Raw genomic sequence first — 25,183 nt, 5'->3', positions numbered from 1 at the left:
GACACAAAAACTGGCAAGATTCTTCACAAAATGCATTAGAAAAGGTGTGACGCCTAAGGAGTGGAATAATGCAATCATAGTTTTGCTGCATAAGAAAGGAGATAAATCAGAAATCGAAAATTATAGACCAATTAGCTTGTTATCCCACATCTACAAGTTGTTCACAAGGGTCATTGCTAACAGATTAGAAAGAATACTTGATGAGAATCAACAGAAAGAGCAAGCTGGCTTTAGGATAGAATTCTCAACTATGGATCACCTTCATGTAATATCAAGCTAATGGAGAAAGCAAATGAATATAAAACACTATTATGCCTGGCATTTGTGGATTATGAAAAAGCATTTGACTCCATACAGCATAAGACAATGTTTCAGGCACTGGAAAAACACTGCATCGATACCCCATATATTATGATTTTGAAGAAATTTTTTTATGTAAACCCCAAACATGAGGTATTAGAACCTACAGTACTTAGTACCGTGCTTGGGTTGGAGTTGACAAAAGAAGATATTTGTTGGCATTGGACTTAACTTTCGTAGACTGTAATTTTCAGGAAATACGTATGAAGGAAGGTTGTTCCAGAAAACAGCATTGAATGTATAAACAAGGAAGATGAAGAGTTGGTTCTGTGAGTTTGAAGTTGGACAGTAAATGAATGTTGGCTGGTGGCAGCACGTGTTCGGACTGTTTTGAAGGAGAGAGCGGGAATTATATAAGCCAATTCAGAAGAACAGTGCCCATGGAAGTATCTGTGGAAGAGGCATGCAGCAGAAACAGTACGTCTATGAGACAGCGAGTGGAGAGACTCTGTTAGAGATGAATCATTAATCAACCTAAACTACTGCCCTCTTCTGAATGGAATCAAGAAGCCTGAGAGAGGTTTTGGGGGCACCACCCCAGACGTGGGAACATGCGTTGAGAATGATACCTCCTTTATTAGACTAGACAAAGACAGTAGTAAATTTAAAATTGAGAAAGGAGTTTGACAAGGAGACACAATATTCCAAAGTTGTTTACTGATGCCCTTGAGGAAGCTTTCAGAAGATTAGACTGGTCGCAGAAAGGAGTCAATGTGAATGGAGAGTACCTAAACCATTTACGATTTGCAGATGACATTGTGGCCATAAGCCACGATCCCAAAGAATTAGAGGAAAATCTTAATCAGTTATTCAGAGTTAGTAAGGATTTTGGACTAAAGTTGAATATGGCTAAAACAAAAGTAATGATAAACACGTATGCCACAGAAAGGGATATAATGACAGAAGGAACAGTAATTGAAAAGGTGGAGTCATACTTATCTGGGACAAGTCATTAGCTGTAATAATGATAAATGGCTGGAAGTCAAGAGAAGATTAAATTTTGGATGGGTAGCATTCAGGAAATATAGTCACATACTGAGGAGCAATATCCCAATTTGTCTGAAACGTAAAATAATGAACCAATGTATACTCCCCACCATGACTTATGGAAGTGAAACTTGGGCACTCACCAAAAGAATGGAAGAGAAGCTGAGAACTACACAGCGAACAATGGAACGAATTATATTGGGAATCAGACTGTTAGATAAGAAGAGAAACACATAGATCAGGCAGCAAACTCAAGTAAAGGACATTCTTATCAAAAACAAAGAACTAAAATGGTCTTGGGCAGGACACATAGCTCGAAGGCATGACAGATGGACTAAGAAAATAACAGAATGGTACCCAAGAGGAGCTAAGAGAAAACCTGGAAGACAATAATGGAGATGGACAGATGAAATTCAGGAGTTTGTGGGTAGTAAATGGATGGCCATTGCACAAAACAGAAGGAACTGGAAAGTTGCTGGAGAGGCCTTCATCCTGCAGTGGATTGAAAATGGTGATAATGATGTTTAATTTATAAAATTAATTTTTTTTAAACTGAAGAAAAATTATTTACCTTCAGCTCCTAAAGTTAGGTTGTCTTCAGCTGATGTATCATGAAGTGAATCACAATGGCTCCCATATAATGTACTCTGAAATCCACTGTCAACGCTGAGTGTTATCTGTTCAGATGGCTGTATGGCAGGATCATCTGTTCTGATAAAAGCACTATGCAACAAATAATAATTCTTTTATAATTTCCAAAATTAATATTGGGTATAGAAATATGTAAATAAACACTTATTTTTACATCTTGTTAGGATAAAATATATAACTCAAAAAAGTAAGAGAAAGCTAAAAACAATGAGATCAAAATTAGCATTATGCATGTAGAAGTGTGAACACAAGGTATCCAAAAAAAGAACTCATTGTTTTAGAAATTAATATTGATTTATACAGACAACATAATAACATTACAATTTTTAAAAGTTGCTTTGAAGTTAGCAAAACACTTCAAGATTTTGGTGAATCAGTGAAGTTGATTTGCAGAAACATCACAGACAATGTCCACAATGTCATGCATAACTCAGACTTTCAGCACATACTTTTTCATCAAATTCTGCCTGTAAAAAAAAATTCTAAAATGAGTTAACCCTATAACTTAACCTTTTAACATGTATGGCAAAATAATGTGGTTGGAACTACTTTCCACACCTATGGCAGAGCATACTGCCACAACTGAACAATTTTGGAGTTTGAAAGTCCTCATACCTCAACTGAACATATATCTAATAAATCTATGGTGGATGGTGTGTGCAAATTTTACCTCTCTCTTCTTTGTGGAAAAGGCAGTTAACAGCAGAGGTCTTGAACATACTAAAAATCTTAATATTCTCTTAAACGAAAAAAACCAACACATTTTGACATTTGGTGTATAATTTTCCAATTTTGGTGGATGCAAAGAGTAAGCCTAAGAAGTTCTCATTTAATCCCAGTGAACTTTTCCTTTTAGAAATGCATAAAAGACATTGCACATAGAGAATAAGTGTTAGTTTAACTTCTGCTCTGGGAAAAATAATGGAGTCATTGGTTAAAGAAGCTCAGCAGGATCATCTAGACAAGACTGTAGTTATAGTTCAGACAGCATGGGTTTGTTAAGGGGAAGTCTTGTCTGACCAATTTGATTGGATACCATGATGTGGTCATGAAGGAACTGGATGCAAAAAATAATATCATATACTTGAATTTTAGGAAAGCTTTTGATACTGTTGCACATGAAGACTACTATACAATTGGAGCAGTATGGTATTAAGGGAAAGTTGCTGCTGTGCAGGGCCACCGCAAGTGGATAGGCAAGGTAAGCATCGCTTACGGATGGCAGTTCAGGAGGGCATCAAAAAAAAAAAAAGACAAAAGTCTGACCTCTGTTTAATGAACTTCTTTATAAATAAATTTTCTATTTTAGTGATTTTTCTTTTTAAATTTGCTTTGGTAATTACCTTTAAAATAGTTTCTGTAGAACAAAGAAAATTTCCATATATCTAATGGATTAACAGTGACCTTACTGGGAATGCATTGTTCGCACCTCTGGCCTTCAGGCAATTGAGACAATTGGTGTTGCTGATAAGCATGAATTAAGAGCCATAGGGATTAACATTCTGCAACTCTTAAAATTAAAACCTATCTAACCACCTGTCCCTCATACCTAGAAGTCATGCTAGTCATTGATTGGTTTTAACCAGTCAGATGACCAGCGCGATTTCCATTGTTTACTAGTATTCAACACGGCAGGCAAATAATTCATTCGAAATAAATACAGTACATGAAATTGCCAACACGTTAATTTGCTTATTATCTGGATCTGTGTTTCACATTTATATTTTGCAGTTACAAAATTTTTTTCTTCAAATTCTCTGCCCTCAGGCAGGTTCAGGGCTCTATTGACGCCATGCTTCTCTTTCTTGTGCTAGCCTTTTAATTCCTGCATAATTTCCTCTTACCATCCAATCCACATTCCGATTCTCCTTCTTCCAACAGTTCTCTTCCCACACATCTACTCCTTGATCATTTTCCTCAACATGCTTTCTCTTCTCAAAACATATCCTATAAAGTTATTTTATCTTCTTGGTTCTTTTACTAACGTTCTCTCTTCTAATTTCCTCAAAATCTTATTACTCACTCTGTCCACCCATTTCACCCACATCTCGAAAGCTTCTAGTTGTCTAATCTCCTCTTTCCCAGTGTCCACGCCTCTGAGTCATATAGTACAACAGTCTATATTAATGTTTTCACCATTTGCTTTCTTAATTCCTTTTTGAAATTTCTTCTCAACAATTCTTTTCTATTACTAAATGCCTCTTTGCCTACTGCAATTCTTGTTTTCATTTTTTCCATATTTTTACCATTATGCTTCTCAAGTATCTGTATCTGTCCACCTGTTCTAATATTATTCCATCTAATGTTATATTGATTTATTCTTCCTGGCCACCTTGAAATTAACATTACCATGGTCCTATTGCTGTTAATCTTCCTATTGTACTCCTTTATTGTGCTGTCCAAAATGTCCAAGGAGTTCTGTAATTCTTCCTCATTATTAGCAATCAATATGATAATAATGTCTTTATCTTCTCCCCCCTCCTACTTTTACACCTCCTTTCTGCTCTTCTTTGAACTCTTTCATCAAAGCTTCTGCATATGAATTAAATAGTATGGGGTCATGGAACATCCTTGCCTTACACCCCTACCAATGGGAAATCAGGAAATATTTTAAAGAATATAGAGCAGAGAAACCATTCCAAAAAATTCTCAATTCGGCTAATAATATGGCTACTATCATTGGCACTGATGCTTCGTTTTTCAGAAGTAAGCACTGTAAAGAAAAGATTGAAAATACATCATTTTGATTATGAAAGTAGAGAGAAAGCTATTCGGGATCCACAACAAAATTTCAAAATTATTTTTTCTCTCAAAATGGACACAATTTTCTCATTAATTTAGGGAATGCATTGTTCACATTCCCTAAATTAATGAGAAAATTTTGTCCATTTTGAGTGTCTATCTTTCATTTTTAGAAATATGAAAGAACATGTTGAAATATTTAAAATATTTTATAATATTTCTGAATTATAAAAAAATGGTCAGTTGACGATTTATTAAATCATTACAAAGATTTATGTATCAAATTAAGTGACATTAGTCGTAATGAGTATTGAGTCGTAGTGACATTAGTCGTAAGTCATAACTAACCTGATTAGATATTATGAACAGTCACTCATGAGCTGGATGTAGGAAATAATTTCAACATTGTTTTGTTTATTTGGATTTTGGCAAAATATTTGACTCAGTCCTGAATGAGAGGTTATATGTTTAAGCTAAGCTGTAACACATTGGTATAACAAGTAGCATCCACAGATGGGTAACAGAGTGGCTGCAGGGCAGGAGACAGTTGTGATTAATGGTTACTCTTCAAATTGGGTTAATGTAAGAAGTGGGAGAAACTTAAGAAATACTGGAGTACTAGAAGAAGTACTGGAACCAGTGGTGTTTCTGATTTCCTTAAATGACACTGATGATGGGATACAGGACGTGATTTCAAAGTTTGCAGATGTTGTCAAGATAAGGAGAGCAGTTAATGATCGGTACCAAAAAGAATTTCTTCAGGATAACTGAAATAGGCTTCAGAGATGGTTATAAAAGTGGCAGCTATGTTTTAATACAAGAAAATACAGTCTGAACTCTTGGGCAATAGCCAACTCCAAAATAACTTATACATCTGGTGGGGTATAATTACAGAGTAGAGGAAGAAAGGGGAGAAGGAATAACCCCCAAAAATTTCCACTGTAAGCAGACTTGTACCTAAAAAAAAATAAAAAATACAGCTTCTTGAAAAGATCCAAAGAGGGGCAATGTGACTAATAAGATTGACAAAATGGTGTCCATAGGAGGAAAGACTGAATATGTGGGTTAACTTGGTAAGTAACTCCATTAGCAGTATCTGTCCTGGCTAAGGTCTATAAAGCTCTCAGAAGGGTGGTAAAATGCATGAATTTGAAATTTTCAGAATTATAAATCATACCAGAACTAGACGCCATAAATTCAAAATTCCAATGAGCTGCTTATACCAGAAATTAATTTCTGGTATAAGTTACCTCCATAGGTAGTTGAGGCTGACAGTTTGGAGAAATTCAAAGATGATTCGATTCAATGCTGAAATTCAATGGGTATCTATGCAAGGAGGGAGTCACATTGGTAGTTTATTGTATTACTTTTTTTTTTTTTTTTTTTATTTTGGCCAGTGCAGCAAAAACCTGGCTCTTCTTTGCACCACAAAGCTAATATTAATGACTTCTGAAACAATGACAGGCACCTCCGTAGTGAGGTGGGCAGGAGCAGCAGTGCATAGCACATGCTTCTTGATTAGAAAGGGTTCGATCCAGTGACCACCAAATACGGAGGATGCAGAAAGGTCAGGGAATGAACACCACATATCCCTGCAGGGGCAAAGGTTGATGACGTTGTAGAGCAGATATCATTTTTTAAGGGCACAAAAGGTGATATAGTTGTACACGTGGGCACTAACGATATCAAGAGTAGGAGACCGGCAGAATTGCTTAACAAGTACAGGTCACTGTTGAAAAAAAGCCGTGAAATAGGGTTGAATTTGAAAGTGTCTGCAATTCTGCCCAGATACGATAGGAGGGAGTATATGATGAGAGCCTTGTCGATCAGTTCGGCCCTGGAAAGATTGTGCAAGGCTCAAGGGGTAGAATTTTTTTCAGCCTGGACTGTACTTGTTAACAGGAGGGATTGCTTCTACAGGGATGGGATACACTTAAATAGAAAGGGTGCAAGAATATTTGCTGATGCTATCGAGGCAGTGTCAGGTGGGTCGGAAAACTGCTAGCTTGGGGTTGTTGTTGTTGTTATTTTGGTTTTTAGGAGCATTAGCAACTAAGGCTATATTGCTCTGGGATATGCGGTGGTCATTCCTTGACCTTTCCGCATCCTCCGTATTTGGTGGTGACGGGCTCGAACCCCGGTCTAATCAAGAAGCGTGTGCTACGCACTGCTGCTCCTTCCCACCTGGCTACGGAGGCGCCACTAGCTTGGGGGGATACAAAGACAAATAGATTAACAGTAGCCACTGGCAGAGGTGAAAGAGATTCTTGCACTGCTTCTATTGGAATGAGCAGAAGGCTGAAAAACAAGATTCAGGATATTTCAGAGACTGCTGGGAGTCATTGCAGTACAAGTAAACACATGGGTTGTGTTAGGGTAGCTAAGAATAGAAATAGGTGCATGTATACTTGCGTGTACACCAATGCTAGGAGTTTAGTAAATAAATTTGATGAATTTGAGGTATTGCTCAAAACATCAAAGGCAGATATTGTTGGGATATCAGAGACTTGGTGTCACACAGATATAAGGAATGCAGAACTGGAATTCGGGGAGTACAACGTCTACAGAAAAGATAGACTGGATAGGAAGGGAGGAGGGGTTATGCTATTAGTTAAGAAATACATAAAATCCAAGGAAGTGAAGCCAGTGGACTTCGCTGGACAGTGCAGTGTCGAGTCAGTTTGGTGTGACATAAGCATTGGGAGATCAAATGAGAGTAGGAGTGTGCTATAGGCCTAATGACTCTGATGAGTATAATAAGAAACTGTACAGGGAAATAGAGTGGGCCAGTAAAACAGAGAGTCTTATAATGGGAGATTTTAATTTCCCAGATATTGACTGGAATTTGTGGGCTGGTCACTCACACAATAGCAAGGCTTTTGTGGATTTATTGGATGATTGTTTTCTACATCAGCATGTTCGGGAGGCAACTAGAGGGAGGAATACTCTTGATTTGATTATCAGCAGTGATTCTTCATGCATTAAGAATCTGCAGATAAATGAACCACTAGGTGGCAGTGATCACAGTGTGCTGAAGTGGGATTTACTCAAAGAGGTAACTACCATTAGGGGTAAAGGGAAGGGTTATTGCTTTTGTAAAGGCGACTACGGTGGACTGAGACAGTATATAAATTCTATACAGTGGGACCAACTGATGATGTTACCAACAGTAAATGCAAAATGGGAAGCATTCAAAGAACTTATCTTGGAAGCTACTAGACTTTACATACCAACTAAGAAATATTGTTCAAGGTTTAGGCCTAAATGGATGTCAGATGAACTGATGAGGCATATGGCAGAGAAGAAACATGCATGGGATGCATACAAATTAACACATGACACAGAAGCCTATGATAGATACAAGTTGATCTGTAACCAAGTTACAAAGGAGGTTAGGCAGGCGAAGGCAGATTACGAGAAATCTTTGGCAAGGGATGCAAAGAAAAACAGCAAAGAGTTCTTTACTTATGTAAACTCTAGAAGGAAGGGGATGAATCAGATTGGTCCACTTGATATCGATGGGTCAACTGTTGATGATCCTGCTCAGGTAGCTAACAAACTAAATGAATATTTTGCATCGACATTCACACATGAGGAGTTATTTAGCGAGGGGAAAGCCAGAGGTGTATTCAACTCTAGCAGTAAGCTAGAGGATCTTGTAATAACTGAGAGTAAAGTGGAGGAGAAATTGTTGAAGATAAACACAAGAAAGGCACCTGGGGTGGATGGGATCTATCCAGTTATATTAAAGGAGGCAGCAAAGGAAGTAAGCAAACCCTTAGCCATAATTATGAGAGCTTCCTTGGACTCAGGGGAGGTACCCATAGACTGGAGATGTGCAAATGTGACCCCAATTCACAAAGGAGGATCAAAAGCTGACACAAGCAATTATAGACCTGTGAGCTTAACTTCTGTTCCAGGAAAATTAATGGAGGCACTAGTTAAAGAAGCACTGCAGGATCATTTAGACAAGACTTCAGTTATAGCTCGGACACAGCATGGTTTTGTTAAGGGGAAGTCTTGCCTGACCAATTTGATTGGATACTATGATGCAGTCACAAAGGAACTGGATGCAGGGAATAACTTTGATATTATATACTTGGATCTTAGAAAGGCTTTTGATACTGTTGCACATGGAAGACTGCTGCACAAACTGGAGCAGTGTAACATTGGAGGCAAATTGCTGCTGTGGGTAAAGGGGTGGCTGAGGGGGAGAAGACAGAGAGTGGTAATCAATGGACACTGCTCATCGTGTACTAATGTTATTAGTGGAATCCCTCAGGGCTCAGTGTTGGGTCCATTATTGTTTTCTGTATTCATAAATGATATTGATGATGGTATATCAAGCTTAATGTCCAAGTTTGCAGACGATACAAAGGTAGGCAGGGTTGTCAAGGACACTACTGACACTATGCTGCTGCAACAGGATCTGGAAAGGTTGAGCAGATGGGCTGAGAGGTAGCAAATGAAGTTTAACATTGACAAATGTAAAGTACTACACATGGGAAACAGCAACCCCAGAGCAACGTATCAACTCTGTGGTATTACACTGACAGTGGTAGAGAATGAAAGGGACCTGGGGGTGGTTGTGCAGGCAGATATGAAGTTCTCTGAGCAGTGCAGACGGGTTGCAAGAGTAGCTCATGGTGTATTGTCAATGATATATAGGAATTTTTCTAGCAGGGATAAGGAGGTGATTATTCCCTTGTATAAGGCAATGGTCAGGCCACACCTAGAGTACTGTATTCAGGCCTGGAGGCCTCATTTCAAGAAGGATGTAGAGCTGCTGGAACGAGTAGAGAGAAGGGCAACAAGATTAGTGAATGGAACAAAGCGGTGCTCTTACGAAGAAAGGCTTAAAATTTGCAAATTACAGTGTCTGGAGACTAGGCACCAGCGAGGTGATCTGATTGAGGTGTATAAAGCATTGAATGGTTTGAGCATGCTCAATGCTGATGGGATTCTTCCTCTCGCTCAGAATAATCACCTGAGAGGGCATAAATTTAAATTGAGGAAAGACAGATGTAGGATAGACGTGCGGAAATTTGCCTTTAGCCAGCGAGTGGTTGGTTGGTGGAACAGACTTCCATCCCTTGTCGTGGAAGTTGATAGCCTAAATAAGTTTAAGGCTCAGCTGGACAGGTATTTTGAACGAACAGAGGGGTGAAGTGGGAGTGGTTTTTTTTTTTTTTGGCTGATGCTGCATAAGCTTGCTTTCTTGCATCAAATGCCTCTACTAATGCTAATGCTAATCCCTGGAGCAATATGGCCTTACTTGCTAATGCTCCTAAAAACCATATAACAAACAAAACGACTTCTGAAATGATGACTTGGGCATGGACAGGGCTTGAATATCATCTTCACATTTGAAGAAGTCAATATTAAACTGCATTAATTCATAAAAATACAAACTGTTCAGCAATTAAGTTTTAAAATTACAGTATTCTGTGTTATGTCTCAAAGTATGAGATTTTTCTTGCATAATCCCATAACTATTTACTTCTGCTGTAATAAAGAGATAGTATTCACCATATAGTAAGGAAGTCTCAGGCTTTTGCTGCAACAGGGGGGGGGGGAACACACACACACACACACACACACACACACACACACACACACACACACACACACACACACACACACACACACACACAGGAAAATACAAATTATATGCTTCCCTGCTCACTATCCAGTTAACCTTTGAATTTATTCAAACTTCCAACTTCAAATACCCATGAGGGAAACTTGTTCCAACAATCAAAGGCTCACTCGCTAAAAGGAAACTTCCTACAATCTAATCTAATCTAAACCTCAACTCCTGCAGTTTGAATTTATGGCCCCTAGTTCAGGAATTCTTTATAACAGTGAGAATTCCACCATTCATTTTACTAATCCCTCTCAGAGCCTTATAAACCTCAATCAGGTCACCTCTGCGGTGCCTACTCGCCAAGCTCTGTAGCCCATATAATCAGAATCTTTCCTCATACAGTCATCCTTCTGCCGATCTCACCATTCGAGTTGCCCATCTTTGGATCCTTTCAAGAAGCTCAATGTCTTTTTTCAGATAAGGTCTTCATACTTGAACACAGTATTTGAAATGTGGTCTTACAATTGCCTTATACATTGGGATTATGACCTCCCTATTGCTACAGGATAAAGTTCAATAAATCGATACCACGGGCTTTCCTGGCTGTTCAGAAAACTTCATATCTGCCCGTATTGTAACTCTCAGATCCCTTTCCTTCTCCACTGTTTTTAATTCAAACCCATCAATTGTATAATTTATTTGAGGATTTCCATTCCCCAAGTGTAAGACTTTGCATTTAGTAGCATTAAAACATAGCCGGAACTTCTCTGACTTCTCTGTTCTTTGAAGTCTGTTAAAGTCATCCTGAAGGACACTGCTTGACACTCATCATCTGCAAATTATGACATGTCTTCTATCCCTTCATTGATGTCATTTATGAAAATGAGAAACAACAGTGGTCCTTTAGGGTCCTCACTTCTGATTGTTGTGATTAATATCCATTAATCACAACCCTCTTCTGCCCTGCAATCACCCAGCAATTGGTCTCAGAATTTTTCCAATAATCCCAAGCTATTCAAGCTTATACAGTAACTGCTTAGAAGGGATAGAGTCAAATGCTTTGCTAAAATCCAAATAAACTATGTTGAAATTGTTCCCTAAATCCAGCTCAAAAGTAACTGTGTCAAAATAGCCTACAAGTTAGTTAAACATGATTATCCCTTAACAAAGCCATGTTGTGGTCCCTTCAGAATGTTATAACTATCTAAACATCCTTTGATTGCACTCTTAATCACTGCCTCTCTAAGGTTTTTCCTACTGGAAAAACTGATCTGTAGTTACCAACTTCACTCTTAGAACTGCATTTATGTATTGGCAATACATTGACACTTCTCTAATCCAAAAGAATCTCCTCAGAGTCCAAATATACCTCATAATTAACCTCAATTGTTCAATACACTTCCTGGTGGTCTCCCTCAAGACTACTGGGTATATGACATCAATTCCTAGAGCAGTTATACTCAAAAGTTTTTCTAATAAACAATCTGTAATTATGACATCACTAATTGCATATGACTCAGCCTCACTCATACAGCCTCTTCTCAGCAAGAAAGGTCTTTCATCAGTAAAGACCGATGCAAAGTACCTATTCAATTCATCCACAACATGAACTGGGTTATCTAAGATAGGGACGTCTCATAATGCAAGTGTAGAGGAGACTGAATTTAAACTGTAAATGGGTGCTAGACAGCCAGACTGGGTTGGAAAAAAGAGGTACTATTGAATTATTCTGTAAGAACAGTACCTACAGAAAAGATCTGTAAAAAAAAAAAAAGACAACAGAAACTGAATGTTTGTGTGGGGAGGGAGAGAGAGTACTGTGCTACCATATTTAATAGGAAAGAATTTCAAAGATGCCATTGCTTCCATTTAGTTCCTACGTGTGCTTTTCCATTATTTTCAAGATAAAAAAATTATGGAATTAGCATACAACATGCACTGGTGCACTATAATCAAAGAATCCAATACATAAAAAGCATAAATAACCTATCAGCTAAATAAAATTACTATTAATTTGATACCATATACACAAATACCACACATCCTGTTTCTCATAGTCAACAATATAATGGTCGGGAAATACCCAGTATCAATAGTATCCAATTATATAAATTATGGTTATACTTATTTAGTCAACTTATTATGTTATGAAGTTATTTTATTCAAGGTTTTGAAAAACTATTAATGTATTAAGATATTCTCAGATCTACTTACCTGTCAACATCTTCATCCAATTCTATTGAATTTATCCAATCCTGTACAGATACAGGAGATTTTGGGGGTGGAGTACTAACACGTGCTAAAAATAAATAAATAATAATAAAAATACAAAACACATAAATAGGTAAAATTGATGAAAATAACAGTAAGTTCCTCATGTTTCTCTAGGCTCTAAAACATTTTTCAAAATCAGTGGTAGTTAATATTTAACTGTTTAAAAGTTTAGTGAACCCTGTGTTAGTTTTTATTTATTTATTTTTTTTAGTGATGCAAAATGCAAAAGGCACTGGAAGAAGTTCTCTGTGTGGGCTGAGAAGACAGAGGGCACTTGTTGATATTGGAGTTGAATTTATATAAACTGTAATTTTCAGGAAATACATGTAAGGAAGGTTGTTCCAAAGAACAGAAGTGAAAGGGGATAAACAGGAAAAGATAGTTTGGAAATTCAAAGTTGAACTGTGAATGGATGTTGATGTGTGTGTTTGGACTGGTATGAGGGTTAAACATTACCATCTATAATTCCAATGGTTACACAGTGGAATTATAGATGTTAACCCACAATGGATTAAGAAATTCCCGTGGAATAAAAAATGGCACTGAATGTCTGTGTGATAGGGAATGGAGTAAATTTGTAGGTGAGACCATTAATTCACTCGATTCCTTTTCTGAATGAAGTTCAATTGTAGGGCAGATTTGTGATTTTTAGAGTCAACAGGTATTTAGAAGAAAGTAATACTGAGAGCAAAAAAGAAAAAACTTACTTATTTCATTTCTTCTAGAAGCAATATTTATGATCTGCTTTTTGCCAAGCAAAGTTAGAAGTTGGGTTATAAAGTAAAGATATCATTAGAAATGCAAGTGTTATGATGTTAAAGATGAGCATAGGAGCAGCAGACAGGACTGAGTTTTAGAAAAAGATACTTAGGTTATATGAAAAAATAATGTCCGGTTAAAAATAAGTGCTGATATAATTTGAAAATTATAAGCATCTCTGCATTCAATTTCAGTCTTTGAGGATGATGTGGTAGTTCCAGTACTAGCAGCCACAAACTGACCATCAAGACTTAGGCTTATGTGCACATGGACTTGTGGATAATGGCATCACCTCAAGCTTTTTTGCCTACCATTGGGGCTGGCTATAATCCAGTGGTTAGCATACATAGCCATAAGTAAGGAAGCTGTGGGTTTGGGCCCACACGTTGCTAAGTGCATGGTCCATTTTAAACTGGTACAAAGATCTGGATGCTCTTAATAATTAATTCAAAATTGATGCAGTCACAATAAATACAAATTCTTCTGGCCTCGGCCATATTGAGAATAAATGGAAATTTATATATTTATCACTGAAAATGTAAATTCAACACAGGAATATATAAAAATCTCAATTTCTATGTAGAAATATAACCATGCAGCTTTAATTACTGCACTGTGTAAGGCAAATGTGACCTAGCATTAGAAGTTAAAGCTATATAACTTTTATTATGCATTCGATTAGAAATTTTTCTCCTATACCCGACTTGACTGCTCATTAGATTCGGTACTAGTGGTGGCCGATGCTGTATAAGCTTTCTTTCTTGCATCATTTGTCACTACTAGTACTGCTAATATATTCACTAATCAAAGCTACTGTCACCTGACAAGAGACATGAAACAGTTATCAAAACTGTGTCTAAGCACTGTTAATATTAGTAACTTATTCAACTCATGGATAACATTCTTGTCTGTAATGTGGGCATAAGAGGGTCCCCAAGTGCATTACATTTCTCACATAATTTCTCTAAAGGCATTGAAACACCACAAATGCCATAAATCTTTTTTACTATTACCTAATTTATTAGAAATATACTTTTTTTTTTTTGCAAGACTAATAGCAATATAACAAGTTTAAGGTCATTTATATAAAATGAAACTACTTTTCCATCTTTTTTCTTAACTTACTTTAAAAGATGTGGCCAGAATCAGCATTGTAAGTTTACAATGTACAGAGAACAGACAAATACTTGATATCATAAGTGGCCAAGTAGTAATGAATGAAGGGCGTGTATATTTGTATTGTAAATAACGAATGTCATTTTTGATGTGAAAACACCTTTGGTGGCACCTACTAAATTTTTTGGACTGAAGTAAAACTGATTGGTAACAAAAATGTGAGACAGAAATGACGTCACTCCCTAAATGAAGCCAACTCAGTCACTAACGATTCAGTAGAGTAATAGTGGGTGTGAGCATAAAACATCATATCGCTCATAACTTCAATTCTAGCTGTTCGATTTTAAAAAGCTAAATAGATTTGATTTTTATCAAAGATGTTTTCATATAAAATAAAAAAAACATTTTTCATGCATACAGGGTACACATGCCTTTTCTTTTTTTTTATTTTTTATAATTCTCTATTCAGTACAAGAAAAGGTTTTATTTCTTTCCTACCTAATTTGCAATAAAAGAGAGTAAATGCAAGAATTCAGGACTATCACAAAAGTCAAAGCCAAAATCAAACTACTGCAAAAGTCCAAGTAGCTAAATAAACTATTTTATATAAATCCAAATTATGGAAGTTTATTGTTCATAATCACTATTATGTTTAGAAAATGGCATGTCAAATAACCAAGCAGAATTCTGCAATGTCAGTGCTATTAATACTTCTCGTGTTATCAATGATTATTCACTAACCTAATTTTCCCCTCCTCTCCAATAAAATTGCAAATTATTATTATTAGCCATATGGTGCAAGGAAGCCTGAGGCTTATGCTGCACCAGCCAAAAAAAAAAATTGAGTTACCCTGTGAGAGAGGACTAAAAGGGAATCACCAAGAAAGAGAAGAATGATGATATCCAGCTCAGGACCCTGGGTGTGCCAAGTGCATACTCACCAGATGTGAGCTCCTGGGGTGAATAATTAATGATTTCCTGTATTCTACTCTTTTGTGAATGCTGAAAGATGCACTGCTCATTTCAAAACTAGTTTTGTAATAGTTGTATACATGGTGGTTGGTGCAAGGATGTTTGGTGCCCCAGGTGAGCATTAAATGTGTGCTCCTGGCAAGTTTAGATAAGCTCGTGTAAGAGTGAAACATTTTAATAAAATATTCTTCTTCAACAAAGGTTTTTCTTAATGACTGTCATCAGTCCCAAATATTCCTTTTTCTCTCTTCATTGAAATAAGTTTTTGTATTTTTATTCATATTAAGTAATTTCATTAGGTTTTTTCAGAATTTGAAGGCGATTGCCTAGTTTGTCCTGTGAGTAGAGCCAGCCCTGGTCATATAGAAAAAAATATGAGAAAAAAAAAAAAAAGTGCTTCCAATCTACTGGGTATTCTGTGTCTTGAAATGAAACTTACCTTAATACTGATCTTATAAACAGTGCATAGTATAATGGACTATAAAATAGCATATATGGACCATAAAATGTTCCTTTAATCAAGCATACTTCAGAAAGTTTCTGAAATACAAAGTTAGCTATAGAATATTACATTAAAGCCCTACACTAATCAAATTGTGTTCAAAACTTATATGTATACAAGGTGTGACAATAAAGTTCCCAGACTGGTGCTGCTGCAGCCACGTTCGAAGAGTCTGAAAATAAACGGAAGTAGTATGTTGTAGTTGGAACTTCCTCTAACAGATGGTGGTACAGAAGGTCTGTGCAGAGATTGTCCAGTAGGCTGACAGGTTGCAAGTAACAAACCAGTTTCTTTAGTAGCATTAATGTTCTCTGTCATGATTTTAGAACAGAGAAAAAAATGAATATCAAATTTTGCTTTAAACTGGAAAAATAAATCTGCAACATAAATGTATGAAATGTTAAAAACTGTTTATGGTGAAGAAACATTAAGTCATACTAGCATGTTTGAATGGTATAAGCAGTTGGAATAGCAAAGAGGGATATGAGAATGTCTACAATAACCCAAGAAGTGGCATCCGTCAACCTCTCGAAATGAGGACACAGCTGCAAACGTTCAGGAAATTGTGGTGAAATTATAGTTTGGCCCACAGAATAATGGCTGATGAGCTGGATATAAATAAGGAGAAGATTCATTAAATTTTGCATGAATATTTACAGAAAAGGAAGGCCTGTGCAAAATTTGTGCTACACAGCCTCATGGATGAGCAGAAACAATGAAGAGTGCCATCATGTGAAGACTTTATTCAGACTTATCAAGATAATCCTATTTCCCTCGACTGTATTGTCACTGGAGATGAGTGTTGGGTGTTTCGGTGTGATCCAGAGACAAAGCATTAGGGCATGCAGTGGACTTCAACATTATCACCAAGGCCCAAGAAATTTTGTTTACAGAAATCTAGGATCAAGACAATGCTGATCATGTTTTTCAACAAACAGGGTGTGATTCACAAGTATTCTGTACCTGAAGGGGAGAAAGTCAATGCTTGCTCGTCTTTTCTCTGAAAAATACCAAAAATTCCCAGAAACAATTATTGTGCCTTTGTATTTTTTTTTAAATAATTTCCTTATCATTTTACATTATGATAGTATTTTTGTAACATTATTTATTAATGAGCACATTAAATGTAATTAAAATTAAGTTATTAATTGCAATTTTGACATGACTTAATCTGAAGAGTGAATTTTTGTCTTGTCTATTTAAGCATGTAAGTCAAGCTCTAGTCTTTGATTCTGAAATTCCTGCTTAGTCACATATTCAACACAAGAGATGGTCCTCCTTTTATAATGTCAGCTTCCATGCTGTGCATTGTGGTGAATTTCAGTAAAATCTCTATTAAGAACTACTGTCTACTTTTTAATCCAATTATTTCTGTTCTTTCTTTTAAATGTTTTATCTTGTGACATTTTATTACACTGCACAGTAAACTAAAGAGGGTGATAAGATAATCAATTCTACAGTAAACCCTTATGTAGCAGGCACAAAACAAAATCTAAATGCACATATGACAATGCAATATTGCTCTTATTGATGCTATATGTGTATGATGAGCAGCTTTGATTATTATTTATTTTTTTTTTTTTTGATTTGGTAGTTGTTGGCGCATCGGCTTCTGTGGCCATATTGCACCTCCCAAGGTTTTTGCAGTACTTTGATCCAAGCCCGAGGCGGGAATCGAACCCGCGACCTTTGGGTTGCCGGGCAGGTACTTTACCCACTCGGCTAGCCCGGTCGGCTAGCTTTGATTATGCAGCTAAGCCATTCCTTGTCTGTTTAGTGCTGTACTGATAATTGGCTTCTCTGTAAACAAAGCCTGATATGGAAGTGAGTCAGCTACTGGATATTAACATTTTTTTGAAAAGTAAACCCAAAAACATAATTGCCAATGAATTCCACAAACTGTTTTCATCTAATGAAGAAGATGGAGAATTTCTTGGAGTTTAAAATGTAAAACAGTGTATATTTGCGTAAAATTATATATATATATATAAGCATTAGTAGAGGCATATGATGCAAGAAAGCAAGCTTATGCAGCATCAGCCAAAAAAAAAAAAACCCTTCCACTTCACCCTTCCATAATACCTGTCAAGCTGAGCCTTAAATTTATTTAGGCTATCAACTTCCACAACAAGGGATGGAAGTCTGTTCCACCAACCAACTACCCGCTGGCTAAAGGCAAATTTACGCACATCTATCCTACATCTGTCTTTCCTCAATTTGAATTTATGCCCTCTCAGGTGATTGGCATAAATTCAAATTGAGGAAAGACAGATATATATAAATTTATTTATTTTATATATATATAATAAATTGTAAATATAGTGGTTTTAATTTGAGTCTTTCTAACCATAAGAAAATGCCTTCAAATTGAATAAGATTTTATACTCTGTCAACCTTTAAATTTCAGGCAAATTTTTAATGCTTCAAAGGTCAACTTATATGTATGAATGCATGGTATGTTTATTTCTTGTAACAAGATTTAAGAATACACACTTCAAAGACTTGAAGCTCTTCAAGCTTTTAAAAATTATCTTGTATGGGTTTCAGAAATACTAGGCTTGGCCATACATTCTATTTATGTGATTCTATTTATCTGTTTGGAAGGTGAAATCTAGAGAGAAAACTTCACAATCAATAGTCTGAAACAATATCCTAACTAAGTCTGAACTTAATTTAAATAAAATAAAAAACAAAGTAGATGAACACATCTGTAACTTTAATAACACCCAACCTATAGCTTACTATCTGTAATAACATTTAAGACATAGTACCACCATAAAGGTTATTTCCAATAACCTTTATGGTGGTACTATGAAATTAGAGAGTAAATCACACTAACACCACTTGAAATCCAATATTTATTTTGAACAGAGAAACTGTATATAAATTATGTAAGCATTCTAAAAAGACTTCATCTCTCTTCACTACAAATAAACACCATGCATTTTGTTCAATGAAGAAGAGGTACAACTTTCATGAAATTTTTATGGGATCTGTACAGCAAAAACTAGAGCCAACTTAGAGGAAAACATTGCAATCAATAGACTGAATTGATACCAGTCAGAATAAAAACCGAATTTTACATGTTAGTAAGTATGATATAATGCGAATCACACCAATTCTCTATACAGGTTGAGTATCCCTAATCCGAAATGCTTGGGGCCGGAAATGTTTCAGATTTTGGGATACATGACATGGTGATTTTATCTAAATAAAATTTAGATTTCATGCAAAAAATTCAATTTTATTTACCAAAAAAAAAAAAAACATGGTCTCTGCTTCCAAAAGAATATAAATGCAACAAACAAAAAATATACATGCAACAAATACTAATTCAAAATTCATATATCACATGAAAAAAAATTCCTTTTTATTTACCACCTTGAGAAGGAACATCACAAGCGGTTGAGGGACCACGAACTGGGTCCTTCAGGGATGAGGAGACATTGTGCTGAATGGCCTTTTTAAATGTTTCTTTTGGAATCATTTGCCTCATTAACAAAGGTTTTTGTTGTACAAGTCCCTCTTTTATTTTATAAACTGACATTATTTCTTGTTCTGTTATAAAAGCATGCTGCTCTAGTCCTTCAATGAGTTCATCACACTTTTTCACCATATCGTCTATAGGCATTTTTACTACAGTGTTAACAATGTCATCTTCATCGTCACTTTTGCCATAATTTCCTTCATTCAAAACCATTTCAGCTATTTCACCATCAGTCATTGAATGAACAACTGGAACCTCATTATCAATATTAAAGACTTCTTTGATATCCACTTTTTCCAGCTTACTGACAGACTCTGAAGGCACTGTTTTTGCATATGTAAGGAGTTCAGACATCTTTTTCTCAAAATCATTAGCTTCTTCATCATCATCATCATCATTACTGAGCATAGTCTCAGGCCAGAGGTTGTGCCAGGCATGAATACTGTGTCTTTAGTCACTGAGGTCCAAGCGTTTGCAACAGCATATCCGGCATCCTTCAGGTTAAACTCCTTCTGGAAACCTTCCACACCTTCGCCTCTGTTCTCTGCTGCCAGCATGCTGTTCAAGAAAGTGTTTTTATATTTGCACTTCATTAATCTAAGGTACCCTAGTCACATGGCTGAATTAACGAAGTCATGTTTGGGGGAAGTACATGGCATAAACATTTTTGATAAGCATTTCAGCTGGAGGATTAGCAGAACAGTTGTTAAGAAATAACACCTTGCAATCATCATTCAGCCCAGCTTTCCTGCAGTGAGCACGAGCTGCTGGTACAAAATTTTTGCGAAACCAATCAGAAACAATGTTCCTGGTGATCAATGCCTTTTTGTTAGCATAATAATAGACTGGTAAGAAATTCACTCCTTTAAACAGCAAGGATGCAAGCTTTGGCATATCACAGCAAGTTTACACTTATGCGTGCGTGCGTGCCTGCATTAGTATATCCCATCACAGTTAATCTGTCCTTGGCATCCTTAATTCCTGTTGGGGCTGTCTCATCAACTGTAGTTATTGTCTTCCAGGGGCAATAATGCCAAAACAATGATGCTTCATCAACATCATTGACTTGTTCTGCCAACAAATTTTCATCAGCGATGACCCTGGCAAACTCGTCAATGAATTTCTCCACTGCCTTGTGATCAGCAGGTGCTTTATCACCACAAACCTTTAAAAATTTAAAGCCTTTATGATAGTGCTTTGCTTGTTTCATGATCAGCTGGCCAGTAAGTGGCATTGTGTTCACTGATGCTGAGGGATCCACTCTTTCAAAACACAATCAGGATCTCCATTTTTAGCTTTATGCAATGTTTTTCTATTTTTCATTAACTTCTTCATCACTTTCAGCATAGAACTTGAACAGCTTATCCCTCTCTTTCTTCAGGTCGTAGATGGTGGTTGTTCCAACACCAAACTCTTCTGTAAGATGTCAACACTTACACTGCTGCCCAGTTTCTTCAACTAATTCACTTTCTGTTCTATAGATAAACTTAAATGCTTCCTCTTCTTATCACTGTTACCCAGGGTAACAGGTTTTTTTTTTGACATTTTCAACAATATCTTTGCACCACAGAATAAACTAAACAAACAGTGAGTAACGGACAAGACATCTTGCACTGATGATAATTTGTGCTTTACTGACGTCACACCACATCACAGCTCTATCCCACCAGGGCTCCCAGTTTCCAGAACTTGAGTAATTGTCAAAAAGTTTTGGTTTTTGGAGCTTTTCAATTTTCAGATTGGGGATACTCAACCTGTAATACCAATTCTGCAGTAAATATCCAAAACATTTCAAAAGTTGATAATTCTGAGCATATTTAATTAACAAGTTCTAGTTCATTAAAGAAAGACATGTCACTCAAATCTAGTGAAACAATTTCCTGTAACTAAAATATAGCTATTATCATCAGTTTATGAAAATCAGATAAAAACTAGGAATAAAATTTCTGAATCTTCTCTTTCACAGGCATACACAGCATACAACATAACTTTAATATCCTTGTTATTACATTAAAAAGAGAAACATTTGCTATATTTCAACAAGGAACTTTTGTCCAATACTTTTATAATATTATAATTTCAAATTACATAACCTTAAATGTACCTAGCTAATGGGATAAAAATAAGGATACAGTTTCATGATTAAGTTCAAGGGCTTTTGTATATTCAGTAATGTCCTTCAATAATGAAAGTCAGATAAGTTTACAGTAGCTCAGAGACAGACTTAGTGGCATCATGCCAAGATATAAATGTGGCACCCAAAATTCACTTTTATCTCACACTTATTAAGACTAGTCAGTTAATCTTAATTATTGAAAAGGAGCCATATCTATTTTAAATCTTGTCAAAAAATTATAAAACAAATACAGGATTACTCATATACTTAGAAAATAATAATAAAGCAGTTAATATGGGATTATGTTTAATTGTTACACTTATATATCATATTTTCTAGTTTCTTGATAATAACAATTAAGTTAGCATTTGGTAATTGTATTAGCCATATGGTGCAAGGAAGAACTAGGCTGTGCTGCACCAACCAAAATATAATTAAATAAATTAATTAATAAAAATAATAATATATGAATAATAAAATAAAATGCCTATTTGACTCCCTCCTCACACATGTGTCTATCCAGCTGATCTTTAAATTTCCCCAACAAAGTGTAAGCCTCAACCACCCACAGTTATAACTTATTCCAGTAATTATTAACCTGTTGACTAAAAGAAAAATTCCTGCAAAACAGGCTAAATCTTTTCCCCTGTAATTTTAAATTATGTCCCTTGGTTTTAGAATCATTTATAACAATGAAAATTACACCCTCATTCATTTTATTTTCACTTCTCAGAGCCTTGCACACCTCAATTTTCTTGAAGATGCCTAGATTTCAAGCTCTTTTAGACCACACATTTGAAGTCTTTCCTCATATGGATGCCCTTTTTCCAATCACACCAGGTGTACTGCCCATTTTTGGGTCCTTTTATAAGCACAAAGTCTTTTTTAGGTGCAGTCTCCATACACAGTATTTCGTGTGGTCTTGTACAGTGAGATTTTGACATCCATGTCTCTACAAACAAATATGATAAATCATTGATAGGACACCATGGGCCCTCCTTGCCACCTCTCAACATTGCTCAGAGAACTTCATGTTCAACCGTATCAGAGCTCCAAATATTTCTTCCTCTACTGTAGTAGTGGCATATGATGCAAGAAAGCAAGTGTATGAGCTTATGCAGCGTCAGCCAAAACGGGAAAAAAAAAAAAAAAAAAAAAACACACCATTCCCTCCAAATGCCTGTCCAGTTCCTCCTTAAATTTATTTAACCTATCAACTTCCACAACGACAGATGGAAGTTTGTTCCAGCAATTAACCACCCACTGGCTAAAGGCAAATTTCCACACATCTATTCTACATCTTGACACCATCTGCATTTTTTGACTCACATCCTGTATCCCTTTATCAATTCATCACTGCATTTCATTTAGGAAAATCAAAAACAGCAGTGGTTCCAGTACTGATCCTTGGGAAACCACCACTTCTTGTTTATACTCCGACAGGCTTGAACCCCGGGTCCACTCAAAGAGAGCATGCCACTGCACTCTTTCTCCTGACCACTTGGCTACATCAGGCCATTATATTAGCCCTATCTGAAAAATAACTATTAATCAAAATTCTCTGCCTCCTGCCCTGCAGCCATCATGTGATCCATCTAAGGATTTTCACTGATTCAACATCAAAATTATTTCCTGCATAACCTCATGAGTGACTGTCAAAAAAGATAACCAGGTTACTTAAATATGATTTTCATTTACAAAACCACTGCCTTTCATTCAGAATTCCATTTTTATTTAGGTGATCCTGTATTGCACTCTTGATTTTCCCTATCACTGAATTTAGACAGACTAGCTGGTAGTTACCCACTTCATTCTTAGAAACACCTTTATGTAATGGTGATACAATGGCACTTCTCCAATCCAAGGGAATCTCTCCAGAGTCCTCATAATTAACCTTAATTGTTCAGTACACTTTATTGCCACCTCCCTCAAAATAACTGGGTATTTGCTGCTATCAACCCCAAGAGCCTTACTGGCCATTAGGCTAAAAGATTTTCTAATAAATAATCTTCTGAAATTTCAATATTGCTATTCTTTCCAGCTTCACCCACACAGTTCCCCCTCACCAGAAAGGGTCTTCTTTGGTCCTTTCTTCCTTAAGCTCTGGTTATGGTAATGAAAACAGTTATCACTGTACCACACATACTTCAACTTAAGCATTATTAATATACTGCACTATACAACAGTAATGTTTTTGGAATTCACTTTGGGATCTTGTCAAAAAAAAAATAAAAAATAAATAAAATAAATTTGCTTGTAGTAATCTACAAGCAAATAACATGACAAATATGACAATAACATGACAATTATTGCTCTCATCTCATGCAGATCACAAGGGTAGGTCTAGTGGGAAATGACAGATTTAAGTAGCCTGTGATCCTGGTGTACATATTTTTAGAGATATTAAAAATAAGATTTCATACAGGAAGCCTAAATCAACATTCACTGCTTCATTCCAGGAACTCTGAGCTCAGGAGTACCCATACAACTGCATCCTCAATAAATCTGCCTTGCTGGTACACAATAGTAATAGTAGTGGCATGTGATGCAAGAAAGCAAGTGTATGAGCTTATGCAGCATCAGCCAAAAAAAAAAAAAAAAAAAAAAAATTACAAAACAATTTCCTTTAAATTGTTTGTCCAGTTCCTCCTTAAATTTATTTAACCTATCAACTTCCACAATGACAGATGGAAGTTCGTTCCAGAAATTAACCACCCGCTGGCTAAAGGCAAATTTCTGCACATCTATATAATGCACAGAAAGCAAATATTTGTTTATATTCTGACCTCTCAACAACACACTTTTCAGTACTAAATACACAGGGGATCACTAATAAATTTTTTTCACAATCCTATTAGAAAGTATGCAATTAATTACTGTCCAGATATTCCTTTTTGGCATAAAATAAATAAAACATGTAAATATTATTATTATAACATTTTTATTTCCTTTTAGCAAGGAAGTTCCAAGCTTTTCACATAAGGCTTTTATTACAAAACATGAAGATGCATTAATGATCAATATAACCTATGATTAATTTTTTTTAACCTTAATTGCACCACACTTCAACTTATCAACTTAAGTTGAAGTGTGGTGCAAGGTGCAATTAAGTGTCCCAGATCAAAATAAGGGAACTTAAAAAAAAAAAAAAAAAAAATTACTTCATGCACACATTACTGATGAAGGTTCAGATGACTTATGGAATCTGAAAAAAAAAAAAAAAAAAAAAAAAAATATATATATATATATATGAGTTATTTGTGAGGCTTTTGTATAAGTAATAATTTTGTATGAATAATTTGAATGAAACTACAGGAATACCTCACATAGCGCAGTTAATTCGTGCCAAAAAAATACCACGGTAAGCGAAACCACACTGATCCAGGTATTATTAGTATGTATTTTAATGTAATGAATTCCGACAATTTGATTATATGGGTCAAGTTGCAAAAATATATAGGTGTTTGTTTACTTTAAATTGATGAACACGAAATTCTTGCAAAAAAAAGAAACTAAAATGATAAAAATGAAAAATACTAGTAAATACAGTACAAATGATTTTTATTGCAGTATGTACATACCAAAAGAATATAAGTGAAGTATGTACTGTATTTTTATTTTGAAAAATAA

The 25,183-nt window shown here is 35.9% G+C and overlaps 1 protein-coding gene across 1 annotated transcript in view; it reads right to left on the bottom strand.

Moving 5' to 3' along the window:
* olf186-M (Ki-ras-induced actin-interacting protein-IP3R-interacting domain olf186-M) overlaps positions 1-25,183 on the bottom strand; it is a 159,413-nt gene that overhangs the window by 85,875 nt on the left and 48,355 nt on the right. Inside the window, exons 3-4 of the mRNA XM_090387893.1 lie at positions 12,542-12,626; positions 1,919-2,070 (exon numbers count right to left, since the gene is read on the bottom strand). Of these exons, the coding sequence (XP_090244019.1) occupies positions 1,919-2,070; positions 12,542-12,626 (237 nt within the window). The remainder of the gene's footprint in view (positions 1-1,918; positions 2,071-12,541; positions 12,627-25,183) is intronic.

This window comes from Mastigoproctus giganteus, chromosome 13, assembly GCF_048544385.1.
Source record: "Mastigoproctus giganteus isolate SK-2022 chromosome 13, ASM4854438v1, whole genome shotgun sequence".
NCBI classification, from domain to species: Eukaryota; Metazoa; Arthropoda; class Arachnida; order Uropygi; family Thelyphonidae; genus Mastigoproctus; species Mastigoproctus giganteus.
The sequence above is the reverse complement of the archived record's forward strand: the minus strand, read 5'-3'. Positions and strand labels throughout refer to the sequence as shown.